Raw genomic sequence first — 14,378 nt, 5'->3', positions numbered from 1 at the left:
GCCTTGTCGTTTGGCCGTAACAGAGCCACTACCGATCACATTAGAAAAGGCCTGTCCCTACAGAGATGTAAATCCTACACCTTGAAGGGTGCTCACTGTGCCAACATAGACATTAATTACAATGATAATTTACCGCATCCTGCCCCCCCCCCCGACTCAGCGATTACTCGAAGCCTGGTTTTGGGTTGAAAATACAGTAATGAACAAGTTGCTGCTTTTCTTTAAAAAAAAGGTTTATTGCTTTGGTTAATTGTCATTAAAATCAAGAAAACAATTGTAATACAATTGGCTGAATCAATCATATCCAAAGTCAGTTGGAGAAAAAGAACATAAAGGAAATGCAGCACACAATTGCATGCAAAGCGCAGGTGAAATCCTGCATTGTATTTTTTTTTAACCTAGCAAAGCAAAAAGCTATTAAAAATGAATTTTAATAAATTACATAAGCTCATTATCACCAACTTAAAATGTGTACAACAACTAGAGATGCCAACTTTCTTCCTGAGAGGACTCCTGTGCCTTTAACACCTAGATAAGTGGCAATTTTTAATTAATTATTTTTTTTAAATCTGCCAATAAAACTTGCCGTATCACTGCAATGCCATGCTGGAAAAAATGATCCATCTGTTGATTTTCTGCCTGTCATGCAGCTGTTAAAGGCAAAGGGAACCTGCTAGACTACCCCCCCTCCCCCTCCAAATGGCAACCCTAATTATAGCAGTGTGGCTTCAGGATACAATTACATGGCCCTTAGAGTTTATGTCTTTAATTAATGTAACGTGGAAATGTCAAACTTCAGCCGACACAAGCTGGTGTGGTTAATTCTGTCAGGAAAGAGGGGTCTAGTCTCAAGATCCCCCTTCTCCACACACACACACACACACACACATGCACGCACACACACACACAGCCACACAACATTAATTATTCAGTCTGTTCAATTTACCATTTTGCTCAGATTAAAAACTGGAATGTGTTTCTTGTTTTGTTCCCCCTGAGGCTGCATAAAGACGGAAACCCAAACCAATGGTTCATCTAATTTTTTTGCCTTCTTAACAGTAGCCAGTTGGCTGCTTCTGGGAAACTCACAAGGCATGCTACAAATTGTCCTCCCTTGTAGTTTGCCCTCATTATCTAGTGGTATGCTATTGGTATATTGCCTCCGAAGATGGAGGTTCTCCTGAGTTGTCGTGCCGAACATCCACTGATTGTCCTTGAATCATCAAATCCTTTTTTTAACAACAACAACAACATCACCAGAGCTAGCGTCCATCACTACAACTTGTGGCAATTAGTTCCATAAATTGGTTATGCAATAGAAGAAGAAATGCTACCGTTTGTTTCCCCTAATCCTGTTGTTAATTGAATTCATGCTAACCAACCCTTAATTTGAGCCAGGGTTCAGTCCTGGTTTATGCAAAATAACGACGGGCAGAGCACCGCTGGGCATATTGCGACAGCTTTTTGCTTGCAGTGAATCAGCACGCATGGCTGGGATTTAGAAACGTCAGGCTGCCCATTAAAAAACAAACAAACGTGGGTACCATATTTGTCTGGTCACTCTCTTTTGAGGAAGTAACCACTAAAAACACGATTTATGCCAGAACAATCACTGCCAGCTCTGGATTCCTGTTTGTCACAACAAGTGAAGTTTTTAAAAAATTATCCTAAATATATTGAAGGATAGCATGGGGTGATTCGTATATTCGAGGGGAGATGATGAGGTTGTGCATCAGACCAGTGCAAAAGGGTCTGGCGCATTTCAACAGAAATGCTAGCCGCGTGAGGTAGAATCAGGAGGAGGAGGAGGAAGCTACTTGCCTGAGATCTTATCATTAGCTATTTGACTTGGTGGTGGTGGCAGCATGTAGGAGCCAGGTGAAGGTCAGTGAGGACATATACCTTGATTTAAAGCTGCTGGCTGCTTGAAGAGAAACAGCACCTAGCACACAGCTTTGGGGAGGAGGGTGGGGGATAGGGAACCCCATAAAGCAATGTATGAGATTAGCCATAAATCATTAAGCAGAGCTGCTGTTGGCACATTCATGAAAAAACATGTCACTTCTTCCCAGCTTCATTTTCTGCATCTTGGTCCATTCTGACATTAGCTGTTTAAGTTGGATTTTCAGCATTTCTTTCCAAAACTTCATATCGATGTCAGTGACAGAAGTACTTCCTGCCTTGGGAAGGCTGTGGGTGGGGCTTTCTGCACGCAACTGATCATGCCTTACACACATGCATACACACTTGTGTGCAAACACATGCACACACACACACACACAAGAAGCAGTGGGGTGACAGGTAGTATAAAAAGTGGAGTCCCATCTCCTCACAATTCTTGCATAGCTTTGATTCCCACCCGCCCCCCATACCTTCTGGGGGGGGGATCTATTTTCTAAATCTTTGTTAAGATTTCACTACAGAACTACAGTGGCTGGTCGAAAAATATCTAAAGCGTATGCTAGCTATTTAAATCCTACAGAATCCATGTTTTGTCAAACATGTTATTTACATCTATTTACCAGTATGCCACTTTTGTATACTGATAAACATACATAAGGGGGAAACGTTCTCCAGATTCTGGTTTTGTTTGGGATATTTTGCCTGGTGTTTTGGAGAAGGGCTCTTGATTCCTTATCTGTCATAAGGATGCAGCACACTGTGTGCTCAAAGAGGCATCTGAACTTCATCATAAACATCCCGGCCTTCCGTCTCATCAAAATCCACTTCAGCATCATCAGCATCCAACTAGAAGGAAATTTGAGAAGACATATACTGTTAGAGGTGGTCCAGCAAACTCAGATCTGAGAAGCCTACATCTTTCACCTGTCAAGGATGGCAAGGTGGCCTTCGACAGTCATTACACATGAAGCTGTGTTATATACCCTGTTTCTCATATTTTAAGACATACCCATAAAATAAGCCATAGCAGGATTTTTAAGCATTCAAGGAATATAAGCCATACCCCGAAAATAAGACATAGTGATAGGCGCAGCAGCAATGCCGGCCGCGGCAGGAGGAGGAGGAAAAAAATAAGACATCCCTTGAAAATAAGCCATAGTGTGTTTTTTGAGGAAAAAAATAAATATAAGACGTGTCTTATAATATGAGAAACACGGTATCAAAACAGGCCATTGGTCCAACTAGCCCAATACTGTATGCTCTGACTGGCAGAGGCTCTCCAAGGCCCCAGACAATGGCTCTCTTTCCCTGCTGTGCTGTCAAGACACAAGGCATGTGCTCTTCCACATCTTGCGGTAGAGGATTTCATGGTTTATGTGCTGTGTAGAGAAGTACTTCCTTTTGGATCTCCTGTATCTCAAACCCTTCCATCTCCTAGCTGTGCCATTAGGAGGAAGATCAGTAGTAATGGGCAAGCTATCAGGGAGAGGTGGCCTGCTATTACGAATCGTCAATTTGAGAAATGCCTGTAGCATGTCTAAAGCATTCCATGGTTCCTTGGGACACGGTTTGAAAACCATCTCATAAACCAGAAATGGAGAACTTCCAGGCTTCCAAGATCTTGTTGGACTCTTAACTGCAGCCAGCATGGCCAATGACCGGAAATGATGGGAGTTGGAGTCTCAGCACATCTGGAAAGCCATAGGTTCCCCCTCCCTGGCAGGGACAACACCCATAGCATATATGTAAAGCAGATGGCTTCTCCTAAAGCAGGCATCCTCAAACTCAGCCCTCCAGATGTTTTGGGACTACAACGCCCATCATCCCTAGATAACAGGACCAGTGGTCAGGGATGATGGAAATTGTAATCCCAAAACTTGGGAACTGTAGTTAACAGTGCTGGCAGTGGTAGTTGTGTGAGGGGTAAACTACAGTTCCCAGGATTCTTTGGGGGTACAGCATGCTTTAAATATATGGTGTGGATGTGACCTAATAGGGGGAAATCCAGGTTTTAGAAACAAGCATTTCCCACAGGGACCACTCTTAAAAATCCCAAGCTGTTCCCCTGCTTCTTCCTATTTAGGCCACGCAGAGACCTGAATCTAAACATCCTGTTGCTCAGCAAGACGGAGGAGCCAAACAATACTTACATATTTGAGTTCAACATTGCTGAAGAAAACTGGCAGTAGGAAGCGTCTCACAGGCACTGTCAGGATGAGGAGGAAAGGCAAGGCGAGGGAGGCTGGGGTGGATTTCACTGCCCACAGCAAGACCAGGCACAAAATCTGGGTGAAGGTAAAGAGGTGCATCCGCAAAGGCTTTACCTTTAAAGGAAGAAGACCCAAGAAACAGTCAGAGGTGTCAGCAGTCTACCTGTCTCCAGCCTGACAACCAAGGTCTGTAGGTAGATAGATAGCATGGTTCTCAGCCTACAGCTCTGTTGGTAGAGCATGAGACCCTCGTTCCTCCATTGCAGGAGGTTGAACTAAATGATCCTCTCAGTCCCTTCCAACTCCATGATTCTACGATTCATGAGGCCCGGTTAAACCACCGAAAGTTCAGAAGCAATCTTCCTGTCAAAATAAAATAGCCAGTTCATACCATTCAGTATGCCTCAGCTTTTCTGTGTGTGTGCATTTTCCTATGAAGCTGCCAAGCACCGATTGAGGCCATTGAAACCACCTAGACTGCGATGGTTCACTCTGATTGGCCATGGACCTCCAAGGCCTCAGCACTGCTGCCTAAGGCCTCTTTAGATGAAGAGACTGAACCTGGAACTTTCTGTATGTGATGCACATGCTGTACCCCTGAGCTACAGCCCCACCTGGGGCTATTTCAGTGCATTTCTCTTTGCAATTAGGTTACCTGGAGGCCATCATCTGCCTCTTCTCACCAGGAAACCTTCCCTCCCCCTTCTCCTGTATCACTGGGCAGCCATGTTGTCAGATGCAATCTTGTGCTTCGTTATGACTCCCATGTCTTCTGGTTCGGTTTGAAGGCACAGAAAACACTCCAGAACTAAGCCATGGTGAATCCCGTATCGCCCCAAACCTCCAGCTGGAGTTAAGCTGAACTCAGGCCCCCTGAGGCTTCCAGCTTGTCTGGAAGCTATATTTTCTGCCACAAAAGTACCATATTTTTCCATGTATAAGATGACCCCTTTTCTGATTTTTTTTTTTGTTATAAATTGAGGGTCATTTTATACACGGGTTAATATGCTAAGTAAGTGACGGCTGGTGCAGCAGCGGTAGCAGGGAGGGGTGGCCGCTCTTCCCGGCTTAGGAAGAGTATTTGGTGAGTTGCCAGTATGTGGTGTATTACGGCACCACTTCCATGCCAGGAGGGGGGGATTGTCGAAAAGCTTCTCAACATCTCAGCGAACTTACAAAATAAGCTCAACAACTGTTGAGGGCTCCCCAAAATAGGGCTCATCTTCTACATGGGGTTGCGTTATACACGGAAAAATACAGTACTTCATTCCCTCTCTTATCCCAAATGTACTTTTCACATGCTCAGAGGCATCCTGAATACTTTTCAGGTTTCAGCTAGAGCCATGAATGTCTGAAGCATTCATATGGGGTCCCTGATAGTCAGTAGACCTGGTGATCAGTTGTAGAACCTGGCCCTGTGTGTTACTGACTATCAGGGACCCCATATGAATGTTTCAGACAGTAGGGTTCCTGCCCTGCAGGGATTTATCTGTTTCGTCCACCACAGCTCTCCCCTGAACCTCCAAGCGCTACTTTTTTTCTGATCCCCCAGGCTTACTTTTCTAACATAAGGCACATCCGGGTAGTATTTGGGCGGCTTCAGCATGAGAAGGATTCGGTCGTAAAGCTGGATCCCATTTAGGGATGTCACCCCCATGTACAGGAAGATGCCGAAGAGCACGGAAAGTGGAATGAGCTTCAGGATGGGCTCCATGAAGATGGAAAGGCCTGCAGGCGGGTAAAAAGCAATGGTGCATGTTACTTAGGATGGCACACCTTCAGCTGGAAGGTGACACCAATGGAGCTCTCCTTCCCAATTGGAAGGCACACAAACAACCACCACCACCCAGCAATTGCTATACTTGAGCAAGCCAACTGTCCATCTGGCTCTCTGTTCCGTCTACCAAGAGTTACAAAGGTAAGATACCACAGCAGAACGTGATGGCGATAATTAATCCCCTGTTCATTATTTCCCCAGCATCTGGTTTTCAAGATGTCACCAAGCATGGGGGTTGCACTTCTTATCATGGCCAACTATCATGGCTAGTAGACCTAGTAGCCACCTCGATGGCTTTATCCAGTTCTTCTCAAAATAAACTTATTCTAGAGACTATCAGAACACGGCAATGAGATCCACGGGTGAATTAAGGATTTGTGAGAACAGGTATTTCCTCAAGGGCATTCATAAATCTGCCACCAAGTCCAGCAGATTATTCATACTAGTTTGAAACTGAACCCATAATTTCCCCTCTTTCATCCAGCCCTTCCATGCATCTTTCACCCAAAGCTGGACAATGCCAAGCTACAAGAGGCAGGACAGAAATGGGGGGGGTGCTTTTCCAGTGTCTGCCCCATTCATATATAACCATGTGGCCCTCCAAATGTTCTTGGACTCCAAGGCCTATCAACGCAAGCCAATATGTCCAGTAGTCGAGAAACATGGGAGATGCAGTCCAACAACACATGCAGAGTCACAGGGTTCCCACGCCTGATGTATAAAGCGAGTGATAAAAGTTTTCAGTGAAAAGTTTTTGGTGAAAAGTGGGAGCTGGGTTGAGAGAAAAGTGCCTCAGTGGAAGCAAAGGAGTTCAGGGCAGTAAGGTGAGGGGTGTTCAGCTCTTCTCATCTCTTTGCGCTCCTTTCGATGGGAAAATTAGACACCTTGCCGCACCCTGCTTTTATGAGCCAACAGGGAAGAAATGGGAGCAAACATGGCTGCCCACAGCTATACGGCAGTTTGGGGCCATATCGGGATCACTTGGCAACTGCCTTGGTAACCTCGAGATGGATAACTGCAACGCACTCAACGTGGAGCTGCCGTTGGATCTGGTCTGGAAGCTCCAGGCAGAATATAGCAGTGACACTGTTGATGGGAACAGGCACCTGAGAGCATGTGGAACTTCTGCTGCCCATTTCAAGGCGTTGAAATACAAAGCCCTGAACAACTTGACTCCAGGAAAACCTAAGGAACCCCTGAGCTCTTTATATCCCAGCCCAATCACTGAGATCAACCAGAGGAGCACTGTTACTTATCCCTTGCGTTTCAGAGACCTGACTGATGGTCAACCGCAGGCATCCCCAAACTTCGGCCCTCCAGATGTTTTGGACTACAATTCCCATCATCCCTGACCACTGGTCTTCTTAGCTAGGGATCATGGGAGTTGTAGGCCAGAACATCTGGAGGGCTTTTAGTGTCACCAATCCCATGCTAATGTAACACTCTTCCAGCAGAAATTTGGGAAGCATCCTCATTATTTTTTTACTCCGGCATCTTTTGAAGACGTTTTTATGCAGATAGGCCTTTGCAGATGTTTAAATTTTTGTTAGCCACTCACTTTTTTACATTAAATTATTATTTATTATTATTTTACATTAAAATGATTATTTATTAAATTGATGCTACCCTTCATCTGAAGAGCGCAATATTAAAAACCCAATAGTATTACAACACTAACAGCAGCAATATATAATTGCGTATCAGACAGGTACCTTCAGTATTGCCTAGTTGGTGTCTGCTCTTTCAACAAACCTCATAAAGTATTTATCAATAAGCCTTTTTTGTTGTTTATGAATTAGTTTTTATTAAATATATTCTTGTGTTAGCCACTTGCCGTAATAATTATCTGTATTTTTATTTTTATTTTAGATCGTATTCTACATTTCAACATTGTACACCTCCCTGATATTTCATGAGATGGCAGTATAAAAATACTTATTTTGTAAGTAAATAATATCTACCGTACTTCGATCCCCAGACACCCCCAAAATTGGAATCTGCGTCAGAAGAACTCACCTACAAGAATGGCCACCAGCAAGCCAGTGATCCTTTGCTCCTTGACTTCCTGGACGTAGGCCTTCTCCCCTGGGACTGTAGTCTTGGACATCACCGTCAGGGCATTAGCATGTGTGACAGTCCTCACTGTGGTGGCACTGAGCCAAGGTGCACCGAAAAGGGGTGCGATACCCCCCAAGCCAACAATTAGAAGCAGGTCTAGATGGAAACCTGAACCCTTCACCAGCTTCCTTTCAGGTTTGCTCACAATCAGCCTGAAGAGGAATAAGAAGAAGGGGGCAGGGAGGGATTGAAGAAGAAAGTGGGTTGCATGCAGCTAAATCCTACACAGAGAGTAGAACCACAGAAATTAATAGTTTACCCATGCCCATTATTTCTAATGGGTCAACTCCGGGTATGACTAGCATTGGATACAACCCAATATTTATTTGACATGTTTCTATGACAGATCAGACATCCCGACAACCGTGATATAACTAAGCATTGCTACCACGTGACAACTCAAAGTGGCATTTGCGTAAAGGGACGTTGATAGGGGCTGGCTCAAATGTCTTTTATGCCAGTGAGACTTGTATTTGCCCAGGGGCACATACAACAGCTGGATGGAAGTGCATGTGCGTGTGAGAGAGTGATCATGTTGGAGATAACCTGTTTTCTTTTTAACATGCCCATAAGAAGCATTTATTGCCAAAGCAATTCAGGTGGGATGGAAGTGTCCAATTCACATATAAGTATACTGGGCGTAGAAAATCACATTGCCATCCCATAGCTCAGAGTAAGCCCTCACAGCAGGAGAGAAAGCTTGTTTTTCTTCTCTTACTTGTTTGCAGCTATGCTTGTAAATTAGCATATGCAAATGTTATTCAAATCTGTATTGGTCTTTCAACAAACCTCATAAAATATATTTATCAATAAACCTTTTTTTTGACGTTTATGAATTAGTTTTTATTAAAAAGACAGCTTTCCGGGTCATGTGGCCAGCATGACTAAACTGCTTCTGACAACGGAACACCATGACGGAAGCCAGAGCACACAGAAACGCCATTTATCTCCCCACTGCAGTGGTACTTATTTATCTACTTGCACTGGCGTGCTTTCAAATTGCTAGGTTGGCAGGAGCTGGGACAGAGCAATGGGCGCTCACTCCGTCGCGGGGATTCAAACTGCTGACCTTCTGATCGGCAAGCCCAAGAGGCTCAGTGGTTTAGACCACAGTGCCACCCATGTCCCAAGTACCTAGCAACACCCTCACTGCAATAGATACAAAAACTTGTGGCTGCTTTTCTTTCCTATACACTCTCCAAATTGCTTACGTGGTGATCTGTGACTCCAAGAAGATGAGGATGAAGACCAAGAGGGCTGGCACAATGGAAGCGAGCGCCATCCACCAGGGAAACTGCCCATCTTCTCCAAGTGGATGAACAAACCAGCTTCTTGATGGATGGGTGGTATCAAGGCCTTTGGGGACTTTCAGTTTCTGTGAGGAAACAAGCAAAATGAATACAGATGAACTCTAGATCTGTTGGGCCCCAGTGCAGGAAGCGCCACATTATTTTAGGCTGACAACCTCAGATGGGAAAGTGAGCCAGTGCTCATTTTTCTGCTCAGAAAGGATATCAAAAACTGGAATCCACTGGACTTAGACTGAAGGAAGAAGAGGGTGCTACTGATAGTGACCAGCTACTCACCTGACTATAGGTGGTTTCAATAAAGTAGTCTACCAATGCCATGAGGAAGATGGCAATAGGGACACCAAAGTCACCAATCACACGGCGGATCTGTCAAAAAAGAAGAAGTAAGTAAGAACCACATTAATTCAGCAATATAGGGCTGGAGGTGAGAGGTGAATAAGACCAGTCGAATCTTTGGAAATGAGATAGAACAGAGGTTCTCAGCTACCAGGGCAGGCGTCCACACTGACCCTGGAGACAAAGGAAATATAACTAATTCAGTTTTAAAAGTTTTGATCTGATTATGAGAAATACGACCTTCCCCTTCAAACATGCAAACAGATGTGGAACTTTAAAAAAAGGTAATAGTGCCAGAGACTGTTTTTGATGGGTGATTTTCAGACCTAAATGTTGATAAGGGAATATTTAGACTCAGTTTAAAAGGGGGGACACACTAAGAAACTGCACCAGCAACCCCTTTAATCATATATTGTGACTGATACACTGGGCTGTGCATATTCTGCAGTCAAAACAATATCATGCCACAGTTTGCACCATGTGCCACATTGCACCAAATTCTGCAAATCATATTAGGCTGTTCTGTCAGCATGCTTTTTATTTTGGTGTTTTTTATGTTCTGTAATGCGTTTTTATGTTATATACGGCCCTGGGATCATTTGATAAAGGGCAGTATATAAATTGAAATCATCATCATCAACATCATTTTGCATTTTAAGCACATTTGTTTACATCGGTAAAATTTATGCTACTTCTTTGGTAGGCTACAGCACAATGTTATGCATATTTAACTGGAAGTTAAATTCCACTGGGTTCCGTGGGGAAATTATCTCACGTAAGTGTGCATAGTATTGTAGCCTTAGTCACTGGAATGAAGGGCTGTCTGTTTTCTTGAAATCCTGCTTTTTCTCCTTTCACAGTTATTGCCCATGCACTTTTACATGTGCCTCTGCAGCATCAAGGGCTAGTAGCTAGCTTGGCTTTTACCAAAGCAGGTTTTTAAGATGTTGAATTCTATGCCTGAACTCCAAGGGCCTTCTGGTGGTAAGGCAAGAAGTGAGGTTAACAGGGAACCAACCAGGCAGAGGGCCTTCTCGGTAGTGACACCCACCCTGTCAAACGCCCTCCATCAGATGTCAAGGAGATATGCAACTATACCACCATTAGACGGTATCTGAAGGCAACCCTGGTTAGGGAAGTTTTTAATGTTTAATGTTTTATTATGTTTTTATATATGCTGGAAGCCACCCAGAGTGGCTGGGGGCAACCCAATCAGATGGCTGGCGTACAAATAATAAAATGATGATGATGATGATTAACGAAAACTTAGTTGATGAGGTGATTAATGGATTAAACACGCATCAACTTCCTTATGAAAAAAAGCATATTTTGGTTTTAGATGATGCACACATCTATTGCAGCAAGTATATTAAAAGAGGCTTTCCTTCTTATCTCTAATATCAAAAGTGGTGCTTCTTAAAAGATAGCACCTGCCATACCTGCTTTTTATAGGTACAGCACGGGATATAACAACAACAAAATGTAAAATCTGTTTTCCAGTCAGTTGGCACATTACCAGTATAAATTGATTAATCTAATGGATGAAACATTGTAGCTCTCTTTATTACTCTTTAATACTTCAGGTACAATGTGGTAGGAATGCTGAGGAAGCCCCATTTATTCTAAACCAAATTGCTGACCAAAATACTTTTCCCAGTGTCTTGCTGCTTCAGTTTGAAGTCCGCCCTTTGTTATTTAAACCCAGTTGTAGGTTGGCCATTATACAGAGAAAGAACAAACTCGCGAGTGCAGGCACAGACTTAAGCCCTCCCCTTCCAAAATCCCCAAACATGCCAATGTCCTACGGTACTTCACTCAAGTGCATTGTAGGATTTACCTTGCCAGGAAAGAAACTGCTGTTCTTGAATTGGCGCAAGAAAAAGGCGATGAAAAATGTTCCTGCCATGAGGATAAGGGCAAGCAGGGCTGTGTTGGGTACAGGGTACTCTGGATCCCCATTTAGAACGGTGGCGTTATAGTTTGGCTGCAGAGGGAATTTCTCAAAAATCTGTAAGAGGGAAGATGTGTTAGAATGTGGAATGGGCAGGACAGTGGGAAGAACTCAAGAAGAAGAGTTTGGATTTGATATCCCGCTTTATCACTACCCGAAGGAGTCTCAAAACGGCTAACAATCTCCTTTCCCCTCCTCCCCCACAACAGACACCCTGTGAGGTGGGTGGGGCTGAGAGACTTCAGAGAAGTGTGACTAGCCCAAGGTCACCCAGCCGCTGCATGTGGAGGAGCAGAGACGCGAACCCGGTTTCCCAGATTAGGAGTCTACCGCTCTTAACCACAACACCACACTGGCTCTCAGAGACACCATATAACACCGCCAACCAAAATTAGCACACGTGCCCACACCGCCACCCAAATCATATTGTTGTTACATGCAACAAAATAATTCCTACCCCTTCTCCCGCATCACACAAGTAAGTCTTAGACCTGGTCTATGTATGAAGCAGAGGGAGGTGATAGAGTTGACTGCACCATTTTGGAATACAGGCAGAGGGGTACCATTTTGAATCCCTGTAGTGTAAAAGAAAGAAGGGTCCCTCCACCTTCAGTCTGAAATCATAACACGGTTCCCTCATTGCGAGAGAACCAGACAGAGGGCCTTCTCGGTAGTGGCACCCGCCCTGTGGAACGCCCTCCCAGCAGATGTCAAGGCAATAAGTAACTATTCTACTTTCAGAAGACAGCTGAAGGCGGCCCTGTTTAGGGAAGTTTTTAATGTTTGATGCTATACTGTTTTTAATATTCGGTTGGAAGCCGCCCAGAGTGGCTGGAGAAACCCAGCCAGATGGGCGGGGTATAAATAATAAATTATTATTATTATTATTATATAACGCCCATTTCTGCTACCTCAGATCTCTAGCACTTTGCTCCACTGCAAACATAGATCAGGCCTAGTTTATGTTGTGATCTTTGCTACACTTGATCTTAGCCAAAAGGCCAAGAAGCCCTGTGATCTTTGGATGAAGGGAGGTGTACAAATTTAGTCAATAAAATAAGTAACAAAAATATATTGTGCAGGCTACAATGCTACCAGGGACTCAAGGTTGAGACCTCTGCCCCTGTTCTTAGGCCCTTGCCCCACATTTCTGCTGCTTATCCTTCAAACATCTGTCTCCGAAAGGCTCATCTCCTATGCACTTAGTTCACCCAGTCTAATTTCTAAACATTTGCAAGAGCTGCATTTCATTCTCCCTCCTTCCTACATGTTTTCAATCTCTCCTTTCTTCCTTTTGCTCTTCAGTTTCTATGGAAACCATGTCATGACAGCCTCGCTTCCTGTGGCCATATTGTTACCAGGGAGGGGCAGAGGGAGAGGAGGGGCTACCTATAGCAATTCTAGAGGATTTCCGAAGGTGGAGACTGTAGAGAGGGGCGAAAGCGGTGTAACAAGCTGAGACAAAAGGACGCATCCCAGTAGTAGAAATGCAATAATACACAGGGAACATCAATTGAGATTAACAGAGCACATAATAATGCATGTGGGAGATACACTGTTCACTTATGGACTTAGTGGGTGGCTTTGGATACAGCCTTGTGCCTCCCTGTCTTGGTTTTTCCATCTGTAAAATGGGAATAAAAGTGGCAGGGCTGGTTGCCACAGGGAACAAACACGCAAACTACTGTAAAGCAATATATTTGCAATAAAAAAAAAACACCTTGCAATTTTTGTTCTAAAAAAGCTTGTGGGGATAAGATCTGAGAACCTCGAAGTCCTGTCTCTTGCTCACCTGATGACCCAAAACATTGGGATGGAGAACACTGAGTAAGCTGCTCGAGGTGCAAATGACTAACATGAAACACAGCTGCCGTTCTTCACATATTGCCTCCGAGACAATGGTTAATTAAAGAAGCAGCATGACACCATCAAGCTCTGAAATGGAGTGGGGCAGGCAGAAACCGAGCAAGCTGTGAGAATTATAATGAACAATAACTGGTTTAATGTCTTGGTTTCTGTTATATAGTTTTTAGTTTGACATCCATCTTGGAACCACTCCCAAAGGCCATAGGCATGCTCAGTTCCAAACTTTTGGCCACTAGGTGGCAGCTTTGTAAATACGGTATCTTACATTCTTACACACATACCATGTGTCTTTAACAAAACATTGTAAGCAAGATGCTGTGTGTTCCTTGTAACATACAGTTTGGGCCTGAGCATCCCTGTGCTCCTTTGGGAGGAAGTAGTTTCCTCAGTTACAGAGCTAAAACTCCAAGCTCTGGACCATACAATTTACAGTTCCCAGGATTTTTTTTTTTGAGGGCAGTTGTGTGCTTTAACTGTATGGTTTGATCTACCTGAAGACAACATGAAAAGTCTGGAAACGGGTCATTTTTTTCATGCTCAGAATGAGAGCCCAGCCACACTACCATTTGCCCTGTGATTTCTGGTCACAGAGCTGAAAGGTTTATTTTTTTGTCCCACCCCAGGAAAACCCACTGTTCACTGCTTAATAGGAACAAACATCTATCTGCGGAAAACCAGAATGACGTTTGCTCTGATTCAGCAGCCGACAGCAGGTTTTCCCAGGTAAAGTGGGCAAGAAGAAGAAGATGGTGATGATCTGGACAAATAATAATAATAATAATAATAATAATAATAATAATAATAATAATAAAGCCTCTTGGACAAATGATAATGGGGATGGAACCCAAATCTCTCAGGAGCCAGCATTCAAGCACAAAGGAAGCCAAGCCACACACGAGACAATGGAA

General features: G+C 43.9%; 1 protein-coding gene across 4 annotated transcripts in view; it reads right to left on the bottom strand.

The window, feature by feature from the left end:
* Window positions 1–212: 212 nt before the first annotated feature.
* The window catches only part of SLC4A1 (solute carrier family 4 member 1 (Diego blood group)), a 44,873-nt gene continuing 30,707 nt past the window's right edge, over window positions 213–14,378 (bottom strand). For all 4 annotated transcript variants that reach the window (XM_060281518.1, XM_060281517.1, XM_035134950.2 and 1 more), the window contains 7 exons: window positions 11,491–11,661; window positions 9,594–9,683; window positions 9,219–9,382; window positions 7,906–8,159; window positions 5,671–5,840; window positions 4,053–4,226; window positions 213–2,748 (listed from right to left, as the gene is read on the bottom strand). In XM_060281518.1, the coding sequence (XP_060137501.1) occupies window positions 2,668–2,748; window positions 4,053–4,226; window positions 5,671–5,840; window positions 7,906–8,159; window positions 9,219–9,382; window positions 9,594–9,683; window positions 11,491–11,661 (1,104 nt within the window). In that variant the 3' untranslated portion in view covers window positions 213–2,667. The remainder of the gene's footprint in view (window positions 2,749–4,052; window positions 4,227–5,670; window positions 5,841–7,905; window positions 8,160–9,218; window positions 9,383–9,593; window positions 9,684–11,490; window positions 11,662–14,378) is intronic.

This window comes from Zootoca vivipara, chromosome 13, assembly GCF_963506605.1.
Source record: "Zootoca vivipara chromosome 13, rZooViv1.1, whole genome shotgun sequence".
Lineage (NCBI taxonomy): Eukaryota > Metazoa > Chordata > Lepidosauria > Squamata > Lacertidae > Zootoca > Zootoca vivipara.
Note: the sequence above shows the minus strand (reverse complement) of the source record. Positions and strands in the feature narration are given on the sequence as shown.